Source organism: Suncus etruscus, chromosome 18 (genome assembly GCF_024139225.1).
Source record: "Suncus etruscus isolate mSunEtr1 chromosome 18, mSunEtr1.pri.cur, whole genome shotgun sequence".
Lineage (NCBI taxonomy): Eukaryota > Metazoa > Chordata > Mammalia > Eulipotyphla > Soricidae > Suncus > Suncus etruscus.
In genome coordinates this window covers 4,880,379-4,906,318 of record NC_064865.1, presented here as the reverse complement: position 1 = coordinate 4,906,318, position 25,940 = coordinate 4,880,379, and the positions used below count along the sequence as shown (strand labels likewise).

Sequence of the window (25,940 nt, the reverse complement as noted above, 5' to 3'; positions counted from 1 at the left end):
GATTTCTCCTCCCTTTACCTGACCAGCAAAATCCCAGCACCCATTAAAGAATGCGAGAGAACAAAAAAATTTCAGGCTTGTTCATGGGAAAATTCAAGGATAAATTTGCTATACTCTTGCCTGTCACCAGAAAATATTCTCAGCCTCTCACTGTCCTAAGACCTAATGTTTCTCCAAGTATCAATCATGTACAGTTTAATTTGTCCTCAGTTAAGACAAACTAAGAAAGTAATATCTACCTTTAACTATTTGATATTTACTCAATTTGCTCAATTCAGAATGAAGTTTCTAGAACTGAAACTAGAAATCAACTAGTAGAATTTTAAATGCTATCCAGTTAAAAAAAAATCAAGACTTTGGGCGTTGAGAGATAATATGGTGAGTAGGGTGCTAGCTTTTTACATAGCCCACCTAGTTTGTTCCCTATCAACACATATTATCCCCCCAAACCCTGTGGGGAGTCATCCTTGAGCACAGAGCCTTGAGTAAGCCTTGAGCACTGTAGAACCCATAAACAAAACTCAAAAGAAAAAAAATCTTGAGGATAAGGGGAGGTGATTGTACATCAAGATAGTAAATGCTGTTAACCTAAACAAGGCAATAATCAGAGACAAAAATATCAGGGGAGGGCACTTGCCTTGGACACTAGCAACCCAAATTTGATCCCAGTATGCCATATGGTCCTCCAAGCACTGCCTACAAAAGTAATCCCTGAGTCTATGGAAGTAGCCCCTGCACATCACCAGGTGTAATTCAAAGCAAAAACTACAATTTTATTATGAAAAAGTTGAGGCCTCAGAAAAAATTGTTTCTCCTGCTACATCAACATTTACTTATATTGTAAGTAATATAGCATTATATATGTAAGTTACATATCTAAGCTTTATTAAAGTTGTTGACATAGGCGATTCAGTGAAACTCTGACCCCTCATTCATGTATTTGTGAAATTTTTATCCTAAATGCAGCCTGCAACCTCTATCTTGCTTTAGTAGAAGAATAGAGACAATAAAGCTATACTAGTTTTATGCCTCAAGGATCCATAGGAAAACCTAAAATTTCCTAGATTTGGACTTTGGGAAACCCTGAATTGCCATGCAAAAAAATTAGACAGCTAGAGAGACTTCATGGGATGGCCAATGAAAAGGGAGAGGTTCTAGAGCAATAAGAAATGAAAGGCCAAAGTTTCTCAACTTTTCCATAAGTTCAACATTTCAGCCATCCTATGAAGGCAGAAGCTATGAATGAAGCCATCTTGATGATTCAGCACTGACCAGTATTTAACTGGATCCCCAAAAAAGACTACAAGATCCCAGAAAGCTGATCAATATAAGACCATATCAGTGTTCAGAATTGAGATGTGGAAAACAATATACTAGTTATTTTTAAGCCATAATTTGGTATCATGTAGCAATAGAAAATTGAGAAGCTGTGAGTTAAGTCCCAATAATAGAAGATGATGTCCCTTTTCTACCCTCTGTGATCAATAATACTTTTGCCTTTCCTCCTCTTCAAAAAGAGTCACTAACACAGAACTGAGCATTGCCAACAAAGCTTTTGCCTTTCTTAAAAGTTCTTTAAATCCAACTTTTCCATCCTGAAAAAAGTTCTTTAAATCAGATTGGCACTGGAACCAAATGCATTAATAGATTGAAGAATCCTAACAGAAACCAATGTTTAAAAGAATTAGGTTTACAGAGCCATACCGTGGGTAGGTTCACTTGCTTTGCACATGGCCACACTGGATTCTAGCCCTGGCACTCCAAATGGGAGACAGAAATAAGATATGAGTGCCAACAGATGTGGCCCCAAAACCAAAATTAAAAATAAATAAAAGAATCAGATCTCCAAATGCCTCGCTGTGGCGGCTACTGCCACACTGACTTCTCCTGCTGGTGAACATAAGGCAGTAGTTCAGAGCCAAGCTGACAACAGAAGGTCAGAATGCCTTGCCTTAAACACAAGATTTACAAATTTGGGATCTTAAGTATGATGTCATGTCTTAAAATGATAAGCTGGCCAAGAAAATAAATGGCATTTTGCAAAGATGTGCACCATTTTCATGTTTACACTACTTAAGATGAAGGTTCTAATAAGTCATCGACTATGTTCCTTTAAAGGGAAGTTTTATAACTGAGATGAATCACAACTGCAAAAGATCAAAGTTAAAAAACATCAATGATGCCATGGGGTACTTTTTAATCTTGTAATGAGTGATGATCATGTGCTCTTATGAAGTTAGTCCAACTGCCAACGCCAGATGTGTATATTAAGAAGAAGTTGTTTGTGATGTGACAGCACCGATTCAGCTGCCAGAGAGAGAAAGCATAGAAAGATGAAACCTTTCTGATTTTTGAGTGAAAAGCCAGTCTTGGCAGAAGTGGTGATAAGCAGGGCCTCAGACAGGGATCCTTATGCTACTGTACCACCCGTGGACCTTTGTTCACTGCAGGCAAATAATGCTTCTCATCACTTCTGCACAGACATATATCCCCATGCAAAATGAATATGTGTTCAAGGCACACTTTAGAATGATTATTAGTATCATTTACTAATGAGCAGAAATTAGTAAAGCCATACGTGGGGAAAAATAATACACTGGAGAAGGACTAGAGATGCTATCTATTTCCTGGAAGCACAGTCTAAGCAAAACCCTACAGTCAACTTCTGACACGGAAGCAAATTGATATAATAATAGCTGGTATTTAATGAGCACTTGCTACGTGGCAGTCTCTATGCATTTTACATACATTATTACATCACTGAACAGCCTTACTGCAGCTGATGGTGAAGATACTATTGTTTTTCTCTCTTCAAAAGATAAAGAAACTGAGGCAACAAGGAGTTAGGTAACTTGTAACTTCTCCGACCATGATGGGGAATGGTGGAGCCTGGGATTTCAATTCAGATAGTCTGACACTAAAGCCCACACACTTTATTACTATGTTATGATGAAAAATATCCCAACCTGTTAACTCAGAATTTGTCTGTGTTCAACTGATCTACAAAACCCCAAACGAAAGTAACCTTTTTGATTATAATAAGATTTTTAGAGGTAGGAATAATAGTTTGTTAGCGGCAATCAATAATGCAAAATCCACCAACTCCTTCAAACTACAACAGTAATAAACAGATGCATATAGGTTAGTTTATAAGACAGATAATGACTACTTGAGAAATTATGAGAGGGAGGATACTAAATCAATTGCATTGATTGTCTTTTCATTCTCTCCTTAGGAAAACCTTTGTCTAATTAATAATTAACCTTTGTCTGTTAATACTCAATAAAACACACCTCTTTGAAACCTACTGCTAAGGTTCAAAATCTATACAAGTGTATACTATACCAAATAGCTTACTATCTATCATTTATGTAAAGTTCTACTTTCAATAGAGTTTTTAAACAGCCATTCTTTTGTGTGTTGTCTAAGGCTATGATGGTAGCTCTGTAAACTGTGACAAAGCTCTTAGGCCCACAAATGGGTCCATTACAGTTTTACAGAGGTAGGGGGCTTGCCTGGCATAAGGCCATACCAGGTTTGTCCCCAGCATCCATATTGCTCCCCTAAGCACCCCCAGAAGTGATCCCTGGGCTCAGAGCCTTCTAAGAGTATCTTCTAAGCATTGCAAGATATGACCCCAAAACTATAAAAGACTAAATAAAAATTAGGCCCACCAAACTGAAATTCTTTACTACCTGGTACTATACAGAAAAAGTTTACTATCTATGTTCCACATATTTTCCCTTTAACAACATGTAGTAATCAGTCAATCAAAAGTCTATGACACGCCCAGTGTGTGTGGGGGGGGGGGAAATCTTGAGTGTTTTCAACACCTGGGAATCTTAAAAAAAAAAAAAACGAGGCCAGAGCAATAGTACATCAGGTAGTGATGTTTGTCTTGCATGAGGCCAACCCAGGTTAAATCTCTGGTATTCCAAATTGTCCCTAAACCCTGGCAGGAGATTCCATAGCCAGTAATCCATGAGCAATAGCAGGTTGGCCCCCAAACAAATAAATAAAAATATATTGTTAAAGACAGTATAAATATTGAATGCCCAGGTGGCAAGCATAGGAGGAAATAACCCAGGAGTGGGGAAGAGAAAGAGAGAGAGAGAGAGAGAGAGAGAGAGAAGGAAAGAGAGACAGAGAGAGAGAGAGATTATGTCTAAGTTCCATTATATGATCTATATATTACTGACACCAGACCCACTTTTGCAGAGAGAATCATTGAGACCAAGCAAGTCACCTTCTACTGTTAAGAAATAACATTCTCACAGTAATAGTTTACAATAACTATTACTCAAATACCAGCTTCAAATACCACAATTTTGCACCACCACCAAAACTTTTGCTTTCAGAGAATTTCTCAGCCTTGACAGCGCAGTAAGCCTATCAACAAATTCATTCTGCCAACATCCTCTTTGGAGAATAGATACAGACACAGACGCACACAATAATGGTTTTTCCAAGAACCACGAAAAGCAGCTGAGATCAGCAGGAAACATCTTTAAAGATAAGTATTAGTAGTGCTAAATGCTAAAAGACTACTATCCTTCTTTCAGCAATAGAAAAAAAAATTGGATGTCCCAGACATTTTAGGAACTCAAGGACCAGCTAGGTAAAATATTAGAAGTTGTTTTCCATCATCAGGCTCCATCCCTGATTTATGACAATCCAAAGAAATCAGGCAAAGCTTTGAATGAGGCAAGCCATTCCTGGCCTGACCTATACACTTGTGCTGTATCATCACTGGTTCCGAGGTCAGGTACCTTGGGGCAGACAAACGTGTGAATGGCAACTATCTCAAAGAATATTCTCCAAAAGAACAGACTGAGTTGTCTCTGATCAATATTGCGAAACTAGTAGAATGCCATCCACATAAAAGGAAAAAAGACAAGCCTCAAAGACTAGTTTGGGGGACAGGAAATCTCCCTAGTCAAGCAAGCAGTTGACCTTGGTGGAAAGAGATAGCTCCAAGAGGAACAGAAAGTAGTACAGGTTCCTGCTACTTGAAAGCACTAACTGTGGGGAAGGCAAACCCTTCCCAGTCTGTTTTTCTTGTTTTAGGGAAGAAAAGATATGTCACTCAGACTCTCTAGGCAGATGTATTAATATACAACAAATATTTCTGCCAGAAACCAACTTAAACTCTGAACACAATGACTAGGGTTCTAATGTATTCATTCAGCAATGGTAGAATTCTCTTGGACGTTTCCACTGGCACAGACTTCTTCACGTTGTATATATCAAATAGTCTTTCATCTCTAGCTATCTCTCAATACTTCTATGCCAAGTTTGTTCAAATCAGTTTTGGAGGGAAGTAGCCAACCTGTTTCAATTTAGATTTAAAAGTAAAATGCATCTAGGTGAGCCCAAGTGGATTCTATGCACCAGCTTAAACTGATTTCGAATGTCCAAACAGGAAAAAAAATAAATAAATAAACCAAGATGGATTTTTACCTTTGTTTGACTCTAACTGTTAAAAGAAGCTATCTATAACAATTATTAGAACATGACCAAACAACAGTGTTGTAATAATCAAGCAAGTTATCATTTGCAAATAAATTCTTTGTAATTAAGCTGTGTGCTCTTTAAAAAGGGAATTGAGTGGGCGAGTTAAAAAGTTAAAACACATTCTTAGACCATGGGAAACATACGCAAATGCTTTTTGACTAAGCTCAAGATTTTTCAGTTTACTGTTTTCTTCCTGAGCTCTTATGGGTCTAGTCTATTGTATACAGTGAATGAGCAGAATTTCTTAGCAAAGAGTGAGTAAATAATAATGCACTCACTTCTCAAAGTTATGGAGGCCTTAACAATTTTACTGTGAAGTCCTACTAATTGTCTCTCACTAAAAGTTCATGCCTACGCATAGAAACCTATGCATAGATATTTACATGAAAGTAGAACTAACTTATTTGGGATCAGTTCTTCCAGTCTCCACAGTCTCTTATTACATACACATCCAATGCAGGGGATCAGACAGGGGAAGGGGGAGGTACTTACTTCTGGGTTCCCGGGGTCCATCCACTGTAACTTTAATAGCTCTGTGATAGGTGGCTACTTGGGGAGGATTTGTGAAGACAGTTATGGTCAAGGTGAAACTCTTGCCTGCAGACGTAAAAGGGAAAAATTCAAAATGAATATACAAAGATAGAACTGAGGTTGTATATAGCAACACAGAAAATCCAAGCTGCATTTTAGCCCCTTTGAGGAAGTAATTAAACCAAGACAAAAGAGTCAGGACTCTATTCTAAATCAGAAACCTCTAATGACCACTTTAAGAGGTCACTAAACTCCTTAAGTGTTAAGATTATCCTTTTCAGGGCTGGGAAGAAAGCTGAGCAGTTAGGGGGACTAGGTTCAAACCTCAGCATACAGGACACTGGAGGGAGAAGCTGGGGTGACCAAGCACTGTCAAATTTCCCTAGGTGTGGTGCCTAAATCCCCTGGAGCACTGCTTCCCAATTCAAAATAAATGATCATTTCCATGGCATTACTACACAAAAAGCGTCCAATTCCAAAAGGCTGTTCAGTAGCAACAGTTGTAATGAAAACAAAAAGCCTGGTCCACTTGAGGCCGATCCTGTTCGTTGCAGTTTTTTCCAACATCAGGAACACATCCAAGCAGAGACAATTTTAGAAGTCTTTATGTAGGATTAGGTCATGACCCCATGAGAGAACAATAGTAAATCACTGTTGATTATGTTATTTACTTCACATGGCTTTACCATTTCATTTGCTTAACTGCACTACAATAAGAAGATGAAAGAGGACAGTTCTTATGGGAATCATTTTAACAGGAGCCAGTGTCTCCTGTCCTGGCCTTAATGTGCCTGTGGTATGATGATTTCATCATTACTGGAACCAAGTTTCTCTCCTCCCTGCCTACCCTTTCCCTAACATATATCCTGGCTGTTAAAACTTTAAATAGCTCCCTGCCTGACAGTGACTTCTTTTTCTCTAAGTGCACATGACATAGCCCAAAAGAAATATACGTTTTTACTTTTAGCAGAAGGTGTGCTTCATAAAAGATTACATCTGATGTTTCAAATGAATGAGCTTTTAAAGAAAAAAAAAGGTGATGAATAGATGGGGGAAGCAAGAACAGGGCAAAGTTTGGTAGTCTGGCTGTTTGCTTTTTCCAGAAGATGCCAGACTCTGCTGTACAGACTTACTGACAGTTGTAATCAGTTAGATTTGCAACGGTTAGTCATGTCAGATAGTCAAAACTGCGAACTGTTACAAGACAGGAAAAGGTGGGCGTGAAACAGTGACTCAATAAAACATTCAGCAATCTCAGGCCAGAGTATTCATTTAGCTTGCTCCTGCAACAGACCTTTAAAATGCTCCTTTTGCTTTGCTTTGTTTTCTTGGTCAGAGACTGTTTTTCCCTTAACTGAAGGCTGAGGCTATTAAATCAAAACACAAATCTTAAACAATATGTAGCAATGCAAAGTTTAATGCAATCTTTTCAAAGCTTAATATGGAACAGGTTATATACAAGGCTTAATGTAGAACAGGTCTTTGGCTGTCAAGTCTAGTGAATGGGTTTTCTTTTCAACCTCGACCATGTAAGTTCCTAAAATATGTTTAAGACACACATCATTTGTTACTCCGTACATATAGCTTTACATCTCTTGGCTATACTTTTCTATGGCCAAGAGGGGGAGGGAAAAAAAGAGAGAAAAGATAGGAATGTGGTGGGGGTTGAGTGGGGAACAGAAAGAGAGGATAATAGGGGGCTGGGAAAGATGAATACTGATTAAGCTCCAGCCATTTCATACTCATTATCTCATTGAACCTGATCAAGTTAGGTAGATCATCCCCCATTTCACAAATGGGGGAACTAAAGCCTAAGGAAGTTTAGTAATTTACCCACATAATTAAAAAGTCAGGCTTTTAAATCAGGTCTGTCAGACTATAAACTAATGATCTTTTTCATTTTATAAAAAATTAATTTTTTAAAACTAGTAAGAAATTTATTTCTCCATCTGCTAGTCAATTCTATGAGGCCAAAACACAGCAAATGTAAATATGTTAAGAAAGCATCTCAGCCAGGACCATGAAAATAGCCATTTTTTATTTCATACCACCCATATTCCCAACTATCCTCTTGTCCCACCTTTAATCCCATCACCAGTGTCTGCTTCTATGGAATATACTTCTCTCTCTCTCTCTGTCTCTCTCTCTTTCTCTCTCTGTCTATCTTTCTGTCTCTCTTTCTTTCTCTCTCTGTCTCTCTCATGATATGACCAAAATTTGACTATCAACAACTTTTAACTCTGTATCTCATAGTGACTTATAAAATATATATACATATTATTTATTACTGGTATATCATATTTCACATAATTTTATGTTGTTTCAATATTATATGTTGAATATTACTTAGATCTAAATAATTGAAAGCAGAGGTTTATTGTAAACATTTTAGGACTAGCCAGAAGAGAGACTAGAGTGAACTAGTTCAGTCATCAGGGCCCCAAGTTCAGACTCTAGTACCACTTGGTACCATTTGTAGCCCCCTAATACCATGCAACCACCTGAGCTGTTAAACATTCTCGGCCTATACTGAACTGACCAGCCCAACTGACCAAGTATTTCTGGAACTGGTCACTGCTTGGGAGGCCCAAAAGATAAAATTTACTTGAATTAATTTTTTTTAATTTTGAAAAGATTAATCAGAATAATAACACAGCCAAGATTCTAAACTAATTGGGAAAACTGAAAACTCCACAGAAATGGAAATGAGAAAATTGAAGAGGAAGCAATTAGGATCCAGATTAAGACTTCTTAAACAGTGGAAAGATCTGAAGAGTGAACCAGCGGAATCCCTAGATTGAAAGTTAACTTACATTAAACCATCAGAAGATGCCATTCTGGTTGGATCAATGGTCCGTGAGCCAGAACTGCATTCCTAACTGTGGCTCCAAAGGCCATGCTTGGGCTGCTGTCATCCACGGCACTAACCTTAATAAATCAAGGATATAGATCTCTCAATCATCCTTAATGACTCTAAACAACCTGCTAGAGACTGTTCATGAACTGGTTCTGAGAATTTTTCTTTTTGAGATGATTAAAACTCCATTAGGATATTTAAAGTCACCGATGCTTTTCCTAATTTATTGGAGCATCTTGTGTAGATACAAATGCTAACTAAATGTAAGATTCGTTCTATAAATACCCAAAACTTCTAAATGGTTAAAGTCAGTTTCTAGAGATTTCCTTTTAAAAGTGGTAGGATTTTTTTGGAAGGACACAAGTATTTAAATAGAGAAAAAAAATCTTCTAAAATCAAATCATACCCTTAAGATTAGAGATGTAGTGTGTGGTTATCCGAGCTATCTGAATAGAACAGAAAGAAGGTAGAGTATGTGGGGCTAACATTGGTTTGATCCATGGCATCCCATATGGTCCCCCAAGCCAGCCAGGAGGTATCTCTGACCTCAAAGCCAGGAGTGAGTCCCTGAGTTCAGAGCTAGGAGTAAGCCCTAAACTCTGCTGAATGCAGTCAAAAAAAAAAAAAAAAAAAAAAAAAAAAACAATACAAAAACAAAAGTACTTAACCAACTTAAAGTAAAAAATCTAGGCATTTCACTTAGTCCTTCTAAAATAACATGAACATAAAGGTCCAGAAACTTGTAGAAATTAACCCTCAACTAACCAATTCTTCAGCTTATAATGGCAAATTTCTTAAATCAAATGTATATGAATATGCATCATTTCTTTACATTAAAAACAATTCCCAAATTCCACTTTTTAAAATCACTTTTCATAAAGAATTAAAAATGCAGACCACTTTAAAATTCAGGCGCTTATGAATTTGGCATTCATTAGATAATTGTATCATCCCTAGCTTTATCTAGAACTAGTTCTGCAATCTATCCTCAGGTCATATTTTTCTAAAATAAACATAGTAACTATCATTGATAAACAATTCCAACCTAGCCTTAGGGGGCTCTAAAAAACAATTAGGTAAGATCTAATTGGCCTTAGGCCTAATCAGCAGGAATTCTATCCTAAATTAATTAAAATACCTTGCCAAATATGGGTACTTATAACATATGTGCAAATGAAAAGAATGCTTGATTCCCAAAGTAAGGAAATATACCAAGAAAATATACCAAGAAAACTCAAGTACTAATATTTTCAATATTTCTTTAAAATACTGAAGTTGCTACGATACTTCAAAACATAAGACACCCTGAATTTAATCCATGTTTAATCGATGCTACCCTTTTATTCCAAAGTTATGGTCATCAGGTGATATTAATACCAAAGCAGTGAATTGGTTCATTTATAAATCATAAATTATAATAATATATTTATAATATATAATAATACATTATAAAATTTATAATATTTTATATTTCTATTTCTACCAATGGAAAAAAATGTGTAGCATTTGAGGAACCTTATGCTTTCTCAGTTTTTTAAAGCTAGGGCTAGAGGGTGCTTGCCTTGCAAGCTTTCAAGCCGTCTTCAATACCCAGCATCCCATATGGACCCCCAAGCATCATCAGGGTAATTTCTGAATTCAGAGCCAGGAGTAATACCTGAGCATTGCCAAATGTGTCTCTAAACAAACAAACAAACAAAAGCTATGGCTGGAGTGATATTACAGTAGGTAGGGCACTTGCCTTGCACACAGCCAACTTGGGTTTGGTTTTTTGTCTGTTTTCTTATTTTTTTTTTGGTTGTTGGGCCTTGTGATGCTCAGAGGTTACTCCAGGCTATGTGCTCAGAAATCACTCCTGGGTTGGGGGAACATATGGTCCATCCTAGGTCAGCCGCGTGCAAGGCAAACGCCCTACCACTGTACCACCACTCCAGCCCCCAACCTGGGTTTAATCCCTAGTACCACATACAGTCCCTCAAACAGCAAAAAGAAACCCTTGAACATAGAGCCAGGAGTAAGCACTGTACAAAACTGGTGTGGCTACATTAAAAAAATAAAAAGAAAGATGAATAAAATAAAGCTAATGTAAATAAGCAGTATTAAACAGCTAGGGAAAACAATATACGATGGTAGCAGAGTGTTGATCCAAACTTAATCACTAAGAGAAATGTAGAAGTATAAAAATTAAAGAGGAAGCTAGGCAGGGTCTTTAAGAAAGCAGGTCAGAAACACAGGGAGGTTGAAGGGTTTCCTGCTACAGAAAAACTGACCCATCCCTTCCAAGAGTAGTCTCTTATCAGTGTTCTCTGTCCTTTTTTGGCTCTTCGTTTCAGTTTACTATTGGTACTTCCTTTCAAACTTAGTTAATGTGACGATACCATAATCTATTATTAGTGATAAATCAATTTTTCTTTCTCTTCTACTCACACACCCCTACCCCACTCCCAATCTAAGTCTCGAAGACAAGTCTGGACCAATTTCTCCATCCTGCCTCTGGCAGCAGACTGTAGCATTTCAGATCTTCCACCAAGTCCCGGCTGCTTCAAAGGAAAAATCCTACTTTCTTCAGTTAAGATCATAAGAAATATAGGGGGAGGGGGTCAGCTCTGTTTGGACATAATTACACTTCATCAAAAGAAGCTTTCTTCATCTTCCATGCGTGAAAAGTCTGCAAGCAGTTAAGTCTGTCTTTTTTTTTTAAATATAAAAATTGCTATTTGGGAAACCAGCCAAAACTCAGAAAGCCAATATAGTAAAACAGTGCACACCCTTTGTTTCTCTTTGAAGTTTCTTAAATAAATATGTTGAGGGTTTACAAAGTACACTATCACTTTGCCATAGTTTTTACTCAAATTGATCAGAGAAAAGTTAGGCAGCATCTATATAATATAAATGCAAGAGAAATGAAAACACTAGCTTGAACTGTAATGTAAAATTAAGGATAGCTTCAATCTCTTCGATTCTAAATATATTAGTTCAATACATTAAAAAAAACAGTACATAACAAGAGAGACACAAATCAGAGCATTCAGGTCAATTATCCTGTGAAAATTTTTCTTGATTCTTACTGTATATATCAGTAACTGAGTGGGAAGGGGATAAATCACACACATTTTACACCTAATCAGTCAATAGCAAAATAGGATCTGTCATTTTTCTTTTAATGAAAGTAAACTAAAACTGATGCAATGATAACACCTTTAGTTTTGATTGTACCAGAGACTCTAAGCCTCACTTTATTTTCAAACAACCTTTCAATGACAGTATCTCATTAGCATGCATTATTTTTTTAAGTTAAAAAAGTACAACTTCTTGGCCCTGTTCCTAGAAAGTAAACTAAAACTACTCATCGGAAACAGCTTTGTTTGAATTTCCCTTATCAAGTTTTTACAATGGCAATAATTTGACATCTGATACAAACTAAAGAGCAATTTTAGACATGTTTGAAAATTGATGCTTCTTGTCTTCAAACTACGGTTAAAGTCATTTCGTAGGTTTGGATCATCTATTTCATCTTGATATCAGAACAGTGTATTTTCACTTTTTATCAAAACACTTTAAATGGAGATATTAGATTCAGAAAGTGATCGCAATATTTTAATATTATTATTTCTGTAAGACTACATCATATATAGAATATTGATTTCCTTAGAGACTGCTTTTTAAATATAAATAACTCTTTTATAAAACCCTAAAAGGGATTAATTTCTACTTTATAATCATCTTAATATTTGACCAGGAATCCAGATGGTAGAAAATTTTAGATAATATGAAAATTAAATGTCTCAATCATTTACCAGTCAAGGCAGCTCTATATAGTGATTCTGACATACATAATGCATTATTCACTTACTCAAATGAAAAGACTTCTGTAAAAAAAAATACTACAATTTTTAAACAGATTCTCTTTAAAAGAGGAAATCAAATCACATAGAAGTAACGTATGATAAGTGAAGAGCATTATGTTAGCTGTTCTTGCTACAACTTAGAGCAAAATTGATATTATCAGGAAATTGAGTCAATGCATTCAATTTTCTTTCTCCTCTTTGTCACTCAATTTACCCAGATATTTGACTCCTCATAATTCAGAACTTGAACTTCTAAATGTTCTTCTCTCCAGCGTATATGCTCACACCCGGTGAAATTAGAACTAATTCTTCTGAAAACTTTGTTTGAATTTCAATACCATTGGACAAGTGAAAAAAGACTGAGTTTTCAGAATAACACCCAACTTCATCTGGACATATTTAAAACATTCAGTAATTCTAGGCAAAGAAATGGCCAATCCGTACAAGGACTAACATTAATATCGTCAGAGAATCCAAATGTGTTTATTCCATGATCAATATTAAAAATCAGAAACCTACCTCGTCCACTCCGGCCCACAAATCTTAGATCGTTGAACCTTGCCACTTGGTTTTTCATAACAGCAGAGGCATTTCGGAGCTCAGCAGAATAATTTTCATCGTTACCCGCCATGACAGTAACCACAGTCCCATCTGGTACTTCTCCAAGGGCTACCACCTACATAAAACAGGAAACACAGCAGCAATAATGGCACATCAGAAGAGTTTAAAAACTTGGACTATATTCTCATTGCAAATGATGTGTCTTATCAGGGCTTAGTGCTCTAGTCCAATAATGGTGGACAGGAATGAAGTCTCTGCATATGGGTTGGGATGCCACTTCAAACAGACCAATGTTTCAGGGTCCACCCATTTCAAAGGCAGGCAAAAGTTTCCTTCATTTGTTGCTGAATACTTCACAGAATACATGTACATTTTTATTAAATCCCCATGTTAGGTTGTCTATAGGAATTATGCCGCAGAAGGAAGGGTGATGCCCCCTTTGCAGAGAGCAATATACACATGAAGCCACTGCCTGTCTGAAGCCAGGGCCCCCTGAGGTACGGGCACATCAGGATCACAAGCTAAAAAAATGTGGGCACCCCTCTGAGCAAAATCAAGTGAAACCTTGGCATTCCTGACTACATGGAAGCCTATGTATTGTATAGAACCCAAAACTATATTTCATCTTCTCAGTCTGTTACTCAACTTCTAATCACCTGAAATAGTGACTGAATGACAATTCTACAGTGGCATCTGATTAGCCTAGACTAAGTCATCAAGAAGCTGAAAGTCTTGGGGCTATAGTGATAGTACAGCAGGTTGAATGCATGAGTAGCAATTTTCTAACCTTGGCAACCTACATAGTCCCCCTGAGCCCCACCTCGAGTGATCCTTGAACACAGAGTCAGAAATACCATCAGGTATCCCCCCAAGAAAAAATAAACAAACAAGTTTAAAGTCTAGGTGCAAAATAAACAGGCTAGAAATAAGCAATGGCTATTATACCATTGAACAGATTAGAGAGAAAAATACATCCTTAGTCAGATTCCATTCTGTCACACCCCATTTGGAAAGACACATCTGCCTCCTTAATCTTCAACAGTTAACTAGAGGCAGATAGACTCAGTCAAGTGTAAACCTAAAATAATCAATGTTTGAGGCCAATAAACATTTCACTGTCCAAAGCTAAGGTTCACAACATTTAATTACTTTTCATCAGAGTTAGCTAATTTGCAACAGGTACCCCTGTGATAAGCATGGACTCTTGTAAGATGTTTTGACAGAACTTCATTATTAATATCTAAAACAAAATATTCTTAATATATATTCAAGACCCTGCCCCAAGATGGCACCTATTTTCTTTCAACTAACTTCCAGAAACTACTTTCCAGGTCTTCCTCCTTGAGCTTCTGGGTGCCCACAAGTGACTAAACAATGGCATCAACTGAGCAGCCCTCTACTCTCTGATAGTAAAACTCTCGTGTGCCTGCCTATCTGGCAAATACCCCACTCAACTTTGAATTCTACTACTGCTCCCTCCCTGACAAAGATTTCTAGATGGCAAACCTCAACATCCAATTCCATATTCCCAGTACAAATCTCATTGAGGTAGATTTTCTGACTGTGTAATAAAATTGATATTATATCTATATTTTAGATTAAAATTTCCTTACTCATGAACCTGTAGCCCCAGTCTCTACTCAACTAAGAAAACAACCAATCATCAAGAGAAACCTCAATATTTATTTCCCTCTTCTTATCTCTTAGGTTGTTTCTCACTGCTATCTCTTCCTTTATATAGTGCCGTTCAACTTGAAAATAGTATCTGGAGATGAAGAAATGGTACAATGGCTAGGGAGCTTTCTTTCCACTCAGCTGACCTGAGTACAATTTCCAACATTCCATCTCATCTTCCAAATTCCACCAGGGTGAAGAGGCAAGAGCACGTCTGGTGTGCCCCCCCAAAAATAAAAAGAAAAGAAAGGGAAGGAGGGAAAGAGGGAGGGAAGCAGGGAGGTAGAGAAGGAGAAAGAGAAAGAGGAAGGGAGGGAGGGAGAAAAGGAGGTAGGGTTGGAGGGAAGGAGGGAAGGGAAGAGGGAAGGAAGGAGGAAGAAGTGAAGGAAAGAAAAGGGAAGAAGGGAGGAAAAGAAAAGAAAGAAAGAGTGGGAGAGAGAGGGGGAGTGAGAAGGGAACGAGAGAGGGAGAAAGGGAGGGAGGAGGGAGGAAAACCTATTAGATCCTATTTACACATTTTTGACTTTAGTCAAAAATTCTTACTTTAATATACATGTATTAACGATCTCTCTTATTTTGATATATTAGCCCAAAGCTCTGTGTCTCACTCCTAAGGAATCCAGATTACAGCGGATTGAAAATGACATAAAGGAAAGGTTTTCTTCATTTGTCTTGCTCACCACTATATACCCAGGTTCACAAGCAGTGCCTGGCACCAAGTATGTATTTAAGAAATATTTTAAAATAAATAAAAGAGGAGCTGGAGAGATAGCACAATGGTAGGGCGGTTGCCTTGCAAGCAGCCGATCCAGGATGGATGATGGTTCAAATCCCGGTATTCCATATGCTCCCCCATGCCTGCCAGGAGCGATTTTTGAGTGCAGAGCCAGGAGTAACCACTGAACATGGCCAGGTGTGACACAAAAACCAAATAAAAAAATAAGTAAATAAACAAAAGATCTCCAGAAAAAGTACCAACTTCTCACATTCAGTAATCTGTACGGCTACCAGCTAAATAAAACTCAAAGAGGGAGAATGAGTTAGCAGTTGAGTCAACATCCTCTCCAACTGATTGTCTGATAAAATTTGCTGTCCAAGAGGAGAGGAAGGTTACAAACCAGTTAGTATCTTCTGTCCAAGAGTTACTGTCCTCACTCCATGATATCATCCTGGTTGTAGATTAATGTCTTGGAACATTACTTTCTCCCTCCCTTCCTATTTGGTCTCTGATCTCAAATAGATACTGGGGAATACTGTTCCTAATGAAAGCAATGTGATGTTTCATTTTTCAAATGCACAATGCCAAAAAATGTGAACATTTGAAAATACTGAAATAATTGACCACATTTTGCCAGTAGTCATATAAATATTTGACATTTTTCACACTCAGCATATTGTGTTTTAACACCTGTGGTGTGGCTTTCAATGTCAAAGTAAATATAGAACCAATAAGTGTATTAATAAAAGCAAGAAGAAAAGTTGCACTGTTGAGAAGAAAATGAATGTACCCAAATTCAAGAGGCCTCACTTTACTGCCCCCTCCACTGCATGTCTGCTATTGCCTCTAACAACTAGCTTCATGTCCAGGAACCACAAATTTCCAACAGAAATTGGAAATCATTATTTTAAGTCTGTAAAATATATGCAATACTATACAAGTATAGGGTGTACTTTTTGTGAGGCAACTTATGTTCCAAGTAGGTTGCTTGCTAAACATAGGCTTTCACTTATAAGCATCTTTAAAGAGTTCAGTCTAATGTGAAATTTTTCACTTCATGTCCTGAGATATTTTTTTTAATTGTTAAGGTAAAGGATGATTGCTACTGGGTTTTATTCCAATCTGGCTAAATTTCCAGGGAAAGAAAAAAGAAAGGGAAGGAAAGAAGAGAGGAAGGAAAGAAGGAAAGAAGAGAGGAAGGAAGGAAGGAAGGAAGGAAGGAAGGAAGGAAGGAAGGAAGGAAGGAAGGAAGGAAGGAAGGAAGGAAGGAAGGAAGGAAGGAAGGAAGGAAGGAAGGAAGGAAGGAGAGAGAAAGAAGAAAGAAAGAAAGAAAAAGAAAGAAAGAAGAAAGAAAGAAAGAAGAAAGAAAGAAAGAAGAAAGAAAGAAAAAGAAAGAAAGAAGAAGAAAGAGAGAGAGAAGAGAAAGAAAGAAAGAAAGAAGAAGAGAAAGAAAGAGAAAGAGAGAAGAGAGAAAGAAAGAAAGAAAGAAAGAAAAATGAGAGAGAAAGAGAGAAAGAAAGATAAGAAAGAAAGAAAGAAAGATAAGAAAGAAAGAAAGATAAAGAAAGAAAAGAAAGAACAGAAAGAAGGAAAGAAAGAAGATAAAAGAAAAGAAAGAAAGAAGAAAAGAAGAAAGAAAGAAAGAAAGAAAGAAAGAAAAGGAAATAAAGAGAGAGAGAAAGAGAAATCTAACCCGTATAAAACTTTTCAAGAGCTCTGGAACATTATTATTTTACTGCATATTTTTAACATAATGGACTTTTTTTTTAGTTAGGAGGAAAGGAAAATTGATTCAATATGGAAAAATATGAACGAAAGGTCCATAAAAGTGAAATACATAAATCCATTTTATTTTTGCTTAAGCAGAATAACGACCTTATTAAATATCAGTATGTTTTACATGGCACATTTAATAGCAAAACAAATAGGTAATCACAAATTGTATGATTCTGCTATGAGGCTTAGAACTTAGTCTGAGGGGGAGAAATTGCTAATATAATCTAAGGACAATTTTTCCTGTAATAACTATATTTCAAAAACCAAATATATTGCTTTATACTGCTATTCACATTACCAAATCAGACTGCATGATGTTTTTCTGAGGAAAAAGAGGAGGAGGGAAGTATTGTTTTTTATTTTATATCAATCAGAAGTACAACTATATGTTTGAGCTCTTTCTGAAGCTAAAAAGGTTTCTTTGGAGATTTTAAGCTTTGTTTAAAAGAAAACCAAAAGAATCAAGCAATTTTTTACACATTTTATCTGTACCAAGCCCAGGAAATGGAAAACATTTTACGGTCAGAAAGCAGTCAAAAATTGCTCTTGAACTAGTGATAAGTAAATACAAATTAAAATTTGTTTCTGTTCTGTAAAGAATAATTTGTGGTGAAATCTTAAAAATTACACTTCTAGATGTTTCTAAAATAGAAAATCTATTTATTCAAGAACCTTCAAGAAAAAAAAAAAGGAAGTATCATTCCGCTCTGACATTTCAAAGTAGAGAAAGAAGTTCCTTTATTTGATATATACCTCACTATAAGTAGTATTTAGATCACATGATATCCAGCTTGAACCAAATTAAGATCAATGGTCTTTAACTATAGAAACGTTATTAAATTTTTTTAGAGTCCTTATGACTTAATCTATGAATCTAAATGAGGATCAACCAAAAATCAACTCAGAATTTCAAATTAGTTTTATGGTATTATATGAAAATTTTAAATACCCATGACATTTCCATGGACAGACATCTAGCCTTAACTAATCAATTACTTTTCCTGATCAAAATCATTAGGCACATAGTACTTGAAGGAAATTAAAATATAATTATTCTTCAAGATAAAATCTGATCATATTTTTTCTTTTAAATATAAGAGATGTAAGGGAGAATTGCAAAAGAAAATTTATTCTCATTTTAAAACAACTTGGAGCAAACTATCAAAAAGTTTCCCAAACAGTACAGTTAATATTCAGTATTAAACCTAGGGATTAATAAAATCCAGGCAAATTGTAGAAAGTTTTGGGAGAAAAACTAGAAACAATTTTTAAAATATTCTTAGACAGAATAAAAATTATTTCATTTTAGATCAGAAATTCATTTAGAGCATTGCTAACAATGAATATTATAGACCTTTGAAAAGAGACGAAGAGCAATGTCAAAGAGTGAGTGTGGGTGGTAGAAGAACAACCTTGCCAGGCCTCTATTTAAATATCTTTTAAATATTTAAATCCATTTAAAATTAAATGGATAAATATTTAATTACTTACAAATTTAAAAATTAAATGTAAAAATTTTTCTAGTACTGATTTTTCATTTGAAATTATTTATTTCTATTACCTAACATTAAGATCTACATATTCAACCCTAAAATTTTAACGAGAACTGAGCGATAGTACAGTGGATAGGGTTTTTGCCTTGTGTGCGGACAACCCAGGTTCAATCTCCAGCTTCCCAGATGGTCTCCAGAGCACCACTAGTAGTAATTCCTGTAAGCAGAGCTAGGAGTGACCTCTGAGCACAGCTGATGTGGTTTGAAAAAAAAAATAAAATTGAACCTTTAATCATTTTTATTAGATTTTAAAGGTATAACACAAAAATGGGTTTGTCTACAGGCAACTTGAAATCTATGGTGATTTGCATAAATTTGCATGACATTTTGTATTATGTTTTGAGTATTTAAATATATTAGGTTTAATATGTTTTTTGTCAGGCTTAGAACCTGTTTTCCATTATTTAAGTAGAATTTTACTTTAGAATAGATCAATAAAAAACCTGATTACTAAATAGATAAAAAAATATAAATCACAGTCAAATATGTATTGGTTGTATACTTGTTTCAAAAGAAAAAAAGGCTAATGATGTCAAAATATGTATTTTCAAATAGAAATTGCTTCATCAGTTTGGAAACCTACTTATGACAAATGCTGAAAAGTATCATTAAATACACCAAATTAACTATGAGTAATAGATCATATATCCAAAAATGTGTTTTCTTTAACATTGCCAGGAAAACATATGATACTAGTAAATATATAATCCAGTCTTCTCTAACTTAAAACAGCACCACAGGTTTGCACTACTTTTAGTTTTAAAATATACATCTGGACTTCAATTTTTCTGCATAGTGTTTCAGCTTGAATCTATTTAAAACAACTGAGTTAAGAACCCTGAACACCAGGCTTCACCGTGGAAATGCTGACAGACCCCTAAGTATCAGGGTGCTACTGGTTGACTCATTCTCCCTCGCTGTCTCACTGTATATGTATCTAACCCGTAATGGATGAGCTGGATTTGCAAAAAAATTTTTTTGTCTCTAGAATTATGAGGACAGAAAGAACTCAGGGTCCTCTAATAAAATGCCTTAACTATTTTAAGCTTTAAGTGAGATACACCTGAACAAAATGTTAAAAATATTGATTTGATTTCCATTTCCTTGACACCTGGGAGGAATGGACGTTTCAAATACAGAACTTAGTTAAAAACATACTACTACTAGCTTCACATAATTTAAAGCATTCTGGTTGGTTTTGCATTTCATGTGTTGAACAAATACATTGAATTAATACAAGGTCAGAGTTCGTATATAATTCTCAAAGATTGTATGATCATCACAATCATATATACCCAGTACAATGACTGTCAATATTTTGTATTGACATTTTAAATGAATATCAAAAACATCTATTCATTTTGAATCCCTGAGGATCAGCACTAAGCTCAATGTCATAGGCATGATGATATCAGGGTTCAATAGTTCTTGTATTGATTTGAATATCAACTCTCAACCATTAAGCTCAGAGAGTCTGTTTTTGTTTCATTTGCCCATCTACAATCTACCCAACAACACTATAATTCACTTTATACTTAGCCCTAAATATGACAGCCAAATCGCTGTCACCACTTTTAAAACTGGGACTTCTTCATATTATTTCCTCATTGCAGATGCATTTGATTATGCTACAAGTGTAGACAATCTACTGCTCTTAAGCTTTTATCTCAAAAGAAAGGTAAAGACAGAGCATTTTACTGTATTCTAATGAAAACAATAAAAACTGTCCAAAGTTGGCTGTTCCAACTGTCTATATATCTCTTTCAGCGAAGACAAAAATCACAAAGTACATTTCAGCTATCGACTTCTTTTGAATGGGCCTGGGAAACACTGGGTGTTGAGTTTTGAGTGAATTTAATTTTATCCTTAGTTGTTATTAATTAAAATATTCTATTTAGTGTGCCATATGTTGCCTATAGTTTTCTTTGCTGGCCAAAACAAAGTGTTGTGTAATTAAAAGTAAATATAATAGATAGCAAAGAAAGCAATTTACTTTCCAACTAATTTTGAGTTATGGTAGTGAGAAAAGATAAACGTAACGAAAAAGCCTAAGAATAGTTGAACCCATATCGCGTTCTATATTTATGCCAAAAACAGCCTTTCTATTCAAAATAGCATGTCCAAAATTAATTCAGTATCACAAATGTAAGAAAATTGTTCAAGGCAGTCATGCCGTAAACAAAACAGAACAAACAGTATATAGAATATTAGGCATCTGTATGCCATCTCTAAAAATGTAGACTCTTAGTCTTGTATTTCACGTGCCAAAGTTGTAGCATTATAGAGCCAAAATACTTAATATATGTTCCTGCAATTCTCACCCCAAGTTTTTGCTTAAGAGAGAATGGTGGAAGCAAATTGCATTCTCATGGAAGGTTGACTAGAAAATCCTGGGCCCTTGAGCAATGACTATCATTGAACAATAGCTATTATTGTAAAGGATGGTTCTCTCCTGGAAACCTTCTTTTCGACAATTCACATTATATTCTGAGTCTTTCAAGGAAGAAAAACATAAACCTATTAAATTGGGTGCTTTATAAAAGGAGAAATGTGACGGTTTTAAAAAAAAATGTGTTTCTTGCACCAGCTGCAAAATGAAACTTGCCCCAGAAAGCAACATCCCCTTTCCATAGCAATTCATTCTGATTTCTGTTCTGATATAAGACCTATGGAGATAACCAACTCTAATTGACCTGGACTCTTCTATCTTTCCACCCACCCACACACGGAATCTGAATTGGTATGTGGGGGCGGGGAGGGGGGGCTAACAACTTAGAGCCTCCAGTAGGAGTTTGTGGGAGTTTGGCCCCAGGGTACATCTGGAGGAACTGGCACCATGCCCCCAGCTCTTCTCTCCTCTGCCCCCACCTTCCCCAAGAGCTTGTCACAACCCCCCCCCCCCAAAAGTCCTCAAACTCTGAACACACAGGCCCACCTTCAGGAGTTGAGAAGTGAGCTAGACAGAGCCAGGAAGAGCCTTTCTGCAAGTTCTCATCCCTGTTGGCTCGCCGCCCCCTGCACCCCTGATGTCTAGTCCCACGATGGGAACTGACCAGGAACCAGTTCCCCTGTCAGTCCGGAGTTTTCCACCCATGGTGACCCTCATCTTGCCTTCCTCCGGCTATCTCTGGCTTGGAAAAAATCCCAAATGAATATGTGGGCCCAAAGGGCAACCGTGAAAGGCTCTGGATCCTACACCTTCAACTATCTTGTCCATGCCTGAAAATCCTGCCGCGGATATATGTCCACCCTCAAAGTAACGGGTCAGGCCAGGCCGGACAGTGAAGGTCATAAGGGTACCTGGTTCTTAGGGTCGTTTCTCTGAGCCCAGGAAGTGGGTCGGGGCCTTCTCTCTCTCCACAGGAGAGAGACCTTCGGGATCTGAGTCCCTTAAATGTCAATCTATTAAATCACATCTGCAACGCTTCATTTCGGTTTTTAAGGTGGGCGTTCAGAGATCTGGGGTACAACCCCTGCAGAACCCATGCGCCAGGCCTGCGCCTCCCGGGCCCTCGAGGGTCCCACGCCCAGAGCTCTGGGGGACCCGGGCTCCCCCAAAGCCCTGCGCTCCGCAGCCCCGCCTTTCTCTCTCTAACGGGACCTGGCGAGGTCTGCGAGCTGGGAGGACGCCCGCGCCCCATCTCCAGCTGCGGTACCCCAATCTTCCCCAGGTCTGTCTGTGTGGGACCCTCTCAGTCAAATACAGACACTCTGGGCTCACTCTGGGCACGAACACCCTACACCGGCACCCCACAAACACCAGCACCCCCAGGCTCACCCAGGAGGATCCAGAAAGTCAGAGGAAGGGGTGCCAAGGATAGGGGGACCCGAGGAAAACGTTTGCTGGAAAAAGAGACGATAGGAGCTCGAGGAATCCGAGCAGGGGACCAGCTGGTCCAGGACAGTCACCCTTGGGGGGAGATCTAGGGGCCGGGTGGAGGAAAGTAAGGAAGGCAATGGTGTCAGGAGAAGGGGGGTACCTGTGAGGTTCTGCAAAAATAGAGCCAAGGACCCTGGAGGAGCAGGGATGCCAAGGGAGGGCGACAGGGGTGATGGGGTCCGGGTGAAGGAGTTGGCAAGCAGCGGGCACAGGTGGGAGAAGAGTTGCGCTCCAAGGTGGGAAGGGAGAGGAGGAGCAGGAAAGGAAGAGGGGGGATCCCTTAAGATCCTGGAGGTCTTGGGGAGGCCCCTGTCCCTCCCTAAAGCATCTGGAGACGCAGGAGGGCTGGCAGGTCCCTTTACCTTAAAGGCCACGGGCAGGGTCTTGTTGCAGCGCCAATGCGAGGGCAGCACGGAGCACAAGAAATTGGGGCTGTCGGTGCGCACCAGCTCGGCCGGGTGGTCCGCGATGATCTCCACCATGGTGCGGTTGTCGTGGGGGGGCCGCAATCGGGGTACCGCCGCCGCTGCCGCCGCCGCAGCTGCTGCAGCTGCTGCCGCCGCTGCCGCCGCCGCCTCCTGCTGTTGCTGTTGCTGCTGTTGCTGCTGTTGTTGCTGTTGCTGCTGCTGCTGTTGCTGTTGCTGCTGTTGCGCGGCCACCACGGGGCTCACGTCGCTCATCTTGCCGGGCTGCAGGCTGCTGGAAGGGGGGCTGAAGCGCCGGCTGGTGCTCGGATCTACGGGAATACGCATCACAACAGCCCCGAGTTAGCTAGTGGAGTTAGGCCGGGAGGAGGGGGTTGAGGGGCGAGGAGGAGGAGGAAGAAGACGAGGAGGAGGAGGAGAAGGAAATTGGGGGGTGGTGGTGGTGGAGACGAAGACGGGGTGGGTGTTTGGGGGAGGAAGAGGAGAGGATGAAGATGGTGTTGGAGGTGATGAAGGCTGGAGAGGGAAGGAAGGTAGGTGCGTAAAAACGCAATCAAGCCCGGGCCTGAGTTGGCCCGGAGGGAGCCGGTGGAAACGATGCGGGACAAGGCGGGTCGGTGATATTTTTTGGGTGGACCCGGGCAGGCAGGCGAAGAAGAAGATCTTGGGGTTCAATGAAGCTTTGGAAGCAACCCCAGGTTAGAATTGGGGGGTGACAGCTGCAGGCGGGATGACGGACGCGGGTGCTTGGATGCGCGCGTCTTGGCTGGAGGTGGAGATGTGGGATTTGAATTTGCAGCTCAAAGGAGGAGGAAGAAGAGGAGGAAGGTCCCTTGGGGAGGCAGCGCGGGCTCCCCCTTCTAGGTCCAGTCCGGTTGAGTGGGGGAGAAAGCGGGGTCCGCTCAGTTTATCCAGCTCCCCGCGATGGTCCGCAAGCACCGCAGTGTGGCCCGCGCGCGCTCGGAGCGCAAATCCCCGTTCTGCCTCCTCCTCCGCGCTCCCCGCTGCTGCTCCCCCAGAATCCGGCTGCACCCTCAGATTCCTCCCACTCCGGCTGCCCTGGCTGGGCCGTCTCCTCCTCGCTGCGCGATCTTCTTCTCCTCTCTTCTCTTCTCTCCTGGGCCCTCTCGGCGCAGACACCTCCTAAGCTCTCCAAACCCGACCCTTGGCACTCGGAGGTGCCCAAGGAGGTAGGTAGGAAAGTCTCGGGGACCGGGGAGCTCCCCCCCCACCCCAGATTCCCTTGGAATCGCAGCCGCTGCCGCCGCCCGCAGGCCGGCCGGAGAAGAAAGGAGCCCCCGGTTCCCCAAGCGGCAAGCCCAAGGAAGGAAAGGAGGCTCCGGCCCTGCGCTCAGGCTAAAGGGGGGATCCCGCCTGCTGGAGAGGGTGGTGGCCTCTCCTCTCTCTCTTTTTTCCTCTCTTTCTCTCTCTTCTCTTCTTCTCCCCCAGATCTAGGAACAACCCCCTCTCTGGGTCCGATGAGGTCGGGAGCTGAGACAGACGCCGGCTGATCCCCCCCCCTCTCACTGTCGCTCTTTTTATTTTTTCGCTCTAACTTCAGCCAGAGGAGGAAGAAAAAATCCTTGCGTGTCTGCAGTGGATTTCTCAGCAACTCGTGTCCCTTCCCTCCCCTACCCCAGCACCCCCTATCTCTGCAAAGCTGCTGGGGCGAATGGGGGGGGGTGCATTTTTATTTTTTGCAAAGTAAGGGTGTCTTTTATTTCTTTGCCATCACTGACCCAAAACACTCAGGGAAGGGGGCATCTGTCAAAATCATTTCTAGGACTTAAACCGAATTAACTAGGTGGCTGGACAAATTAATTATCTAGAGAATAACGATGCTTTTTAATTTTTTTTAAGGGCTGGAAAATGGACAATTGGGCGATTAAAAGTAGTTGCGAAAACTCCAACTGGGGTTAAAAAAAACACCCTGATGCAATTCCCTACATTTGAATATTTTTAATCTTATTATTATTGAATCTCTTCTGCATCGACCCACGAAGTTTAAGAATGTCTTAACTCTCCTCCTTTGACACTCCCGTGGGGGGGGGGGATGAAAATACAAAAAATAAAAATATTCAAAAAAGGCTTCCATGGTTATTTATTTATGTATTTATTTCCAAGTGTGGGTTTTTTTTTTTAAGTGACTTTGGATCCCCCCCTAAAACTCTGTGGTCAAGAGGATGAAGGAGCGCGGGGTGTGGGGAGGCGGGCAGCGGCAGTTTTACCTCAAATGTGGGGTTTTTTTTTTTTTTTTTTTTGGAGGCTGGGATTTCTAATGATTAGGTTTTTGTGGTTGATCCAGACACGACTCTGGCTCAGGCGATCATTATGCTGAAGACTCAGGGGCACGTGGGTGTCTCCGAGGAGCCTCAAACCCTGAGCCTTCAAAACAAATAATACAATTGTGGGGCGCCCTCAGAAGCCGGGAAATCCGCTTGAAACTAGCATCGCACCCCCCTAAAAAACAGGGTGCCGGCCAGGGAGGGCCCTTTCCCACCCTGCACGTTGAGTTTTGCTGCATTTCTACCTGTCAAACTCGGAACCTTCCAAATTGGAGATGTTTGCCAAAAAAAGAAGCCTCGGTTGCCCCTTTTAGACTC

At 39.3% G+C, this 25,940-nt stretch overlaps 1 protein-coding gene across 1 annotated transcript in view; it reads right to left on the bottom strand.

The window, feature by feature from the left end:
• Positions 1 to 23,750, bottom strand: part of RUNX2 (RUNX family transcription factor 2) — a 138,994-nt gene extending 115,244 nt beyond the window's left edge. The window contains exons 1-3 of the mRNA XM_049765547.1: positions 23,275 to 23,750; positions 13,270 to 13,426; positions 6,007 to 6,111 (exon numbers count right to left, since the gene is read on the bottom strand). Coding sequence (XP_049621504.1) covers positions 6,007 to 6,111; positions 13,270 to 13,426; positions 23,275 to 23,664 — 652 coding nt within the window. The 5' untranslated portion in view covers positions 23,665 to 23,750. The remainder of the gene's footprint in view (positions 1 to 6,006; positions 6,112 to 13,269; positions 13,427 to 23,274) is intronic.
• Positions 23,751 to 25,940: the final 2,190 nt, after the last annotated feature.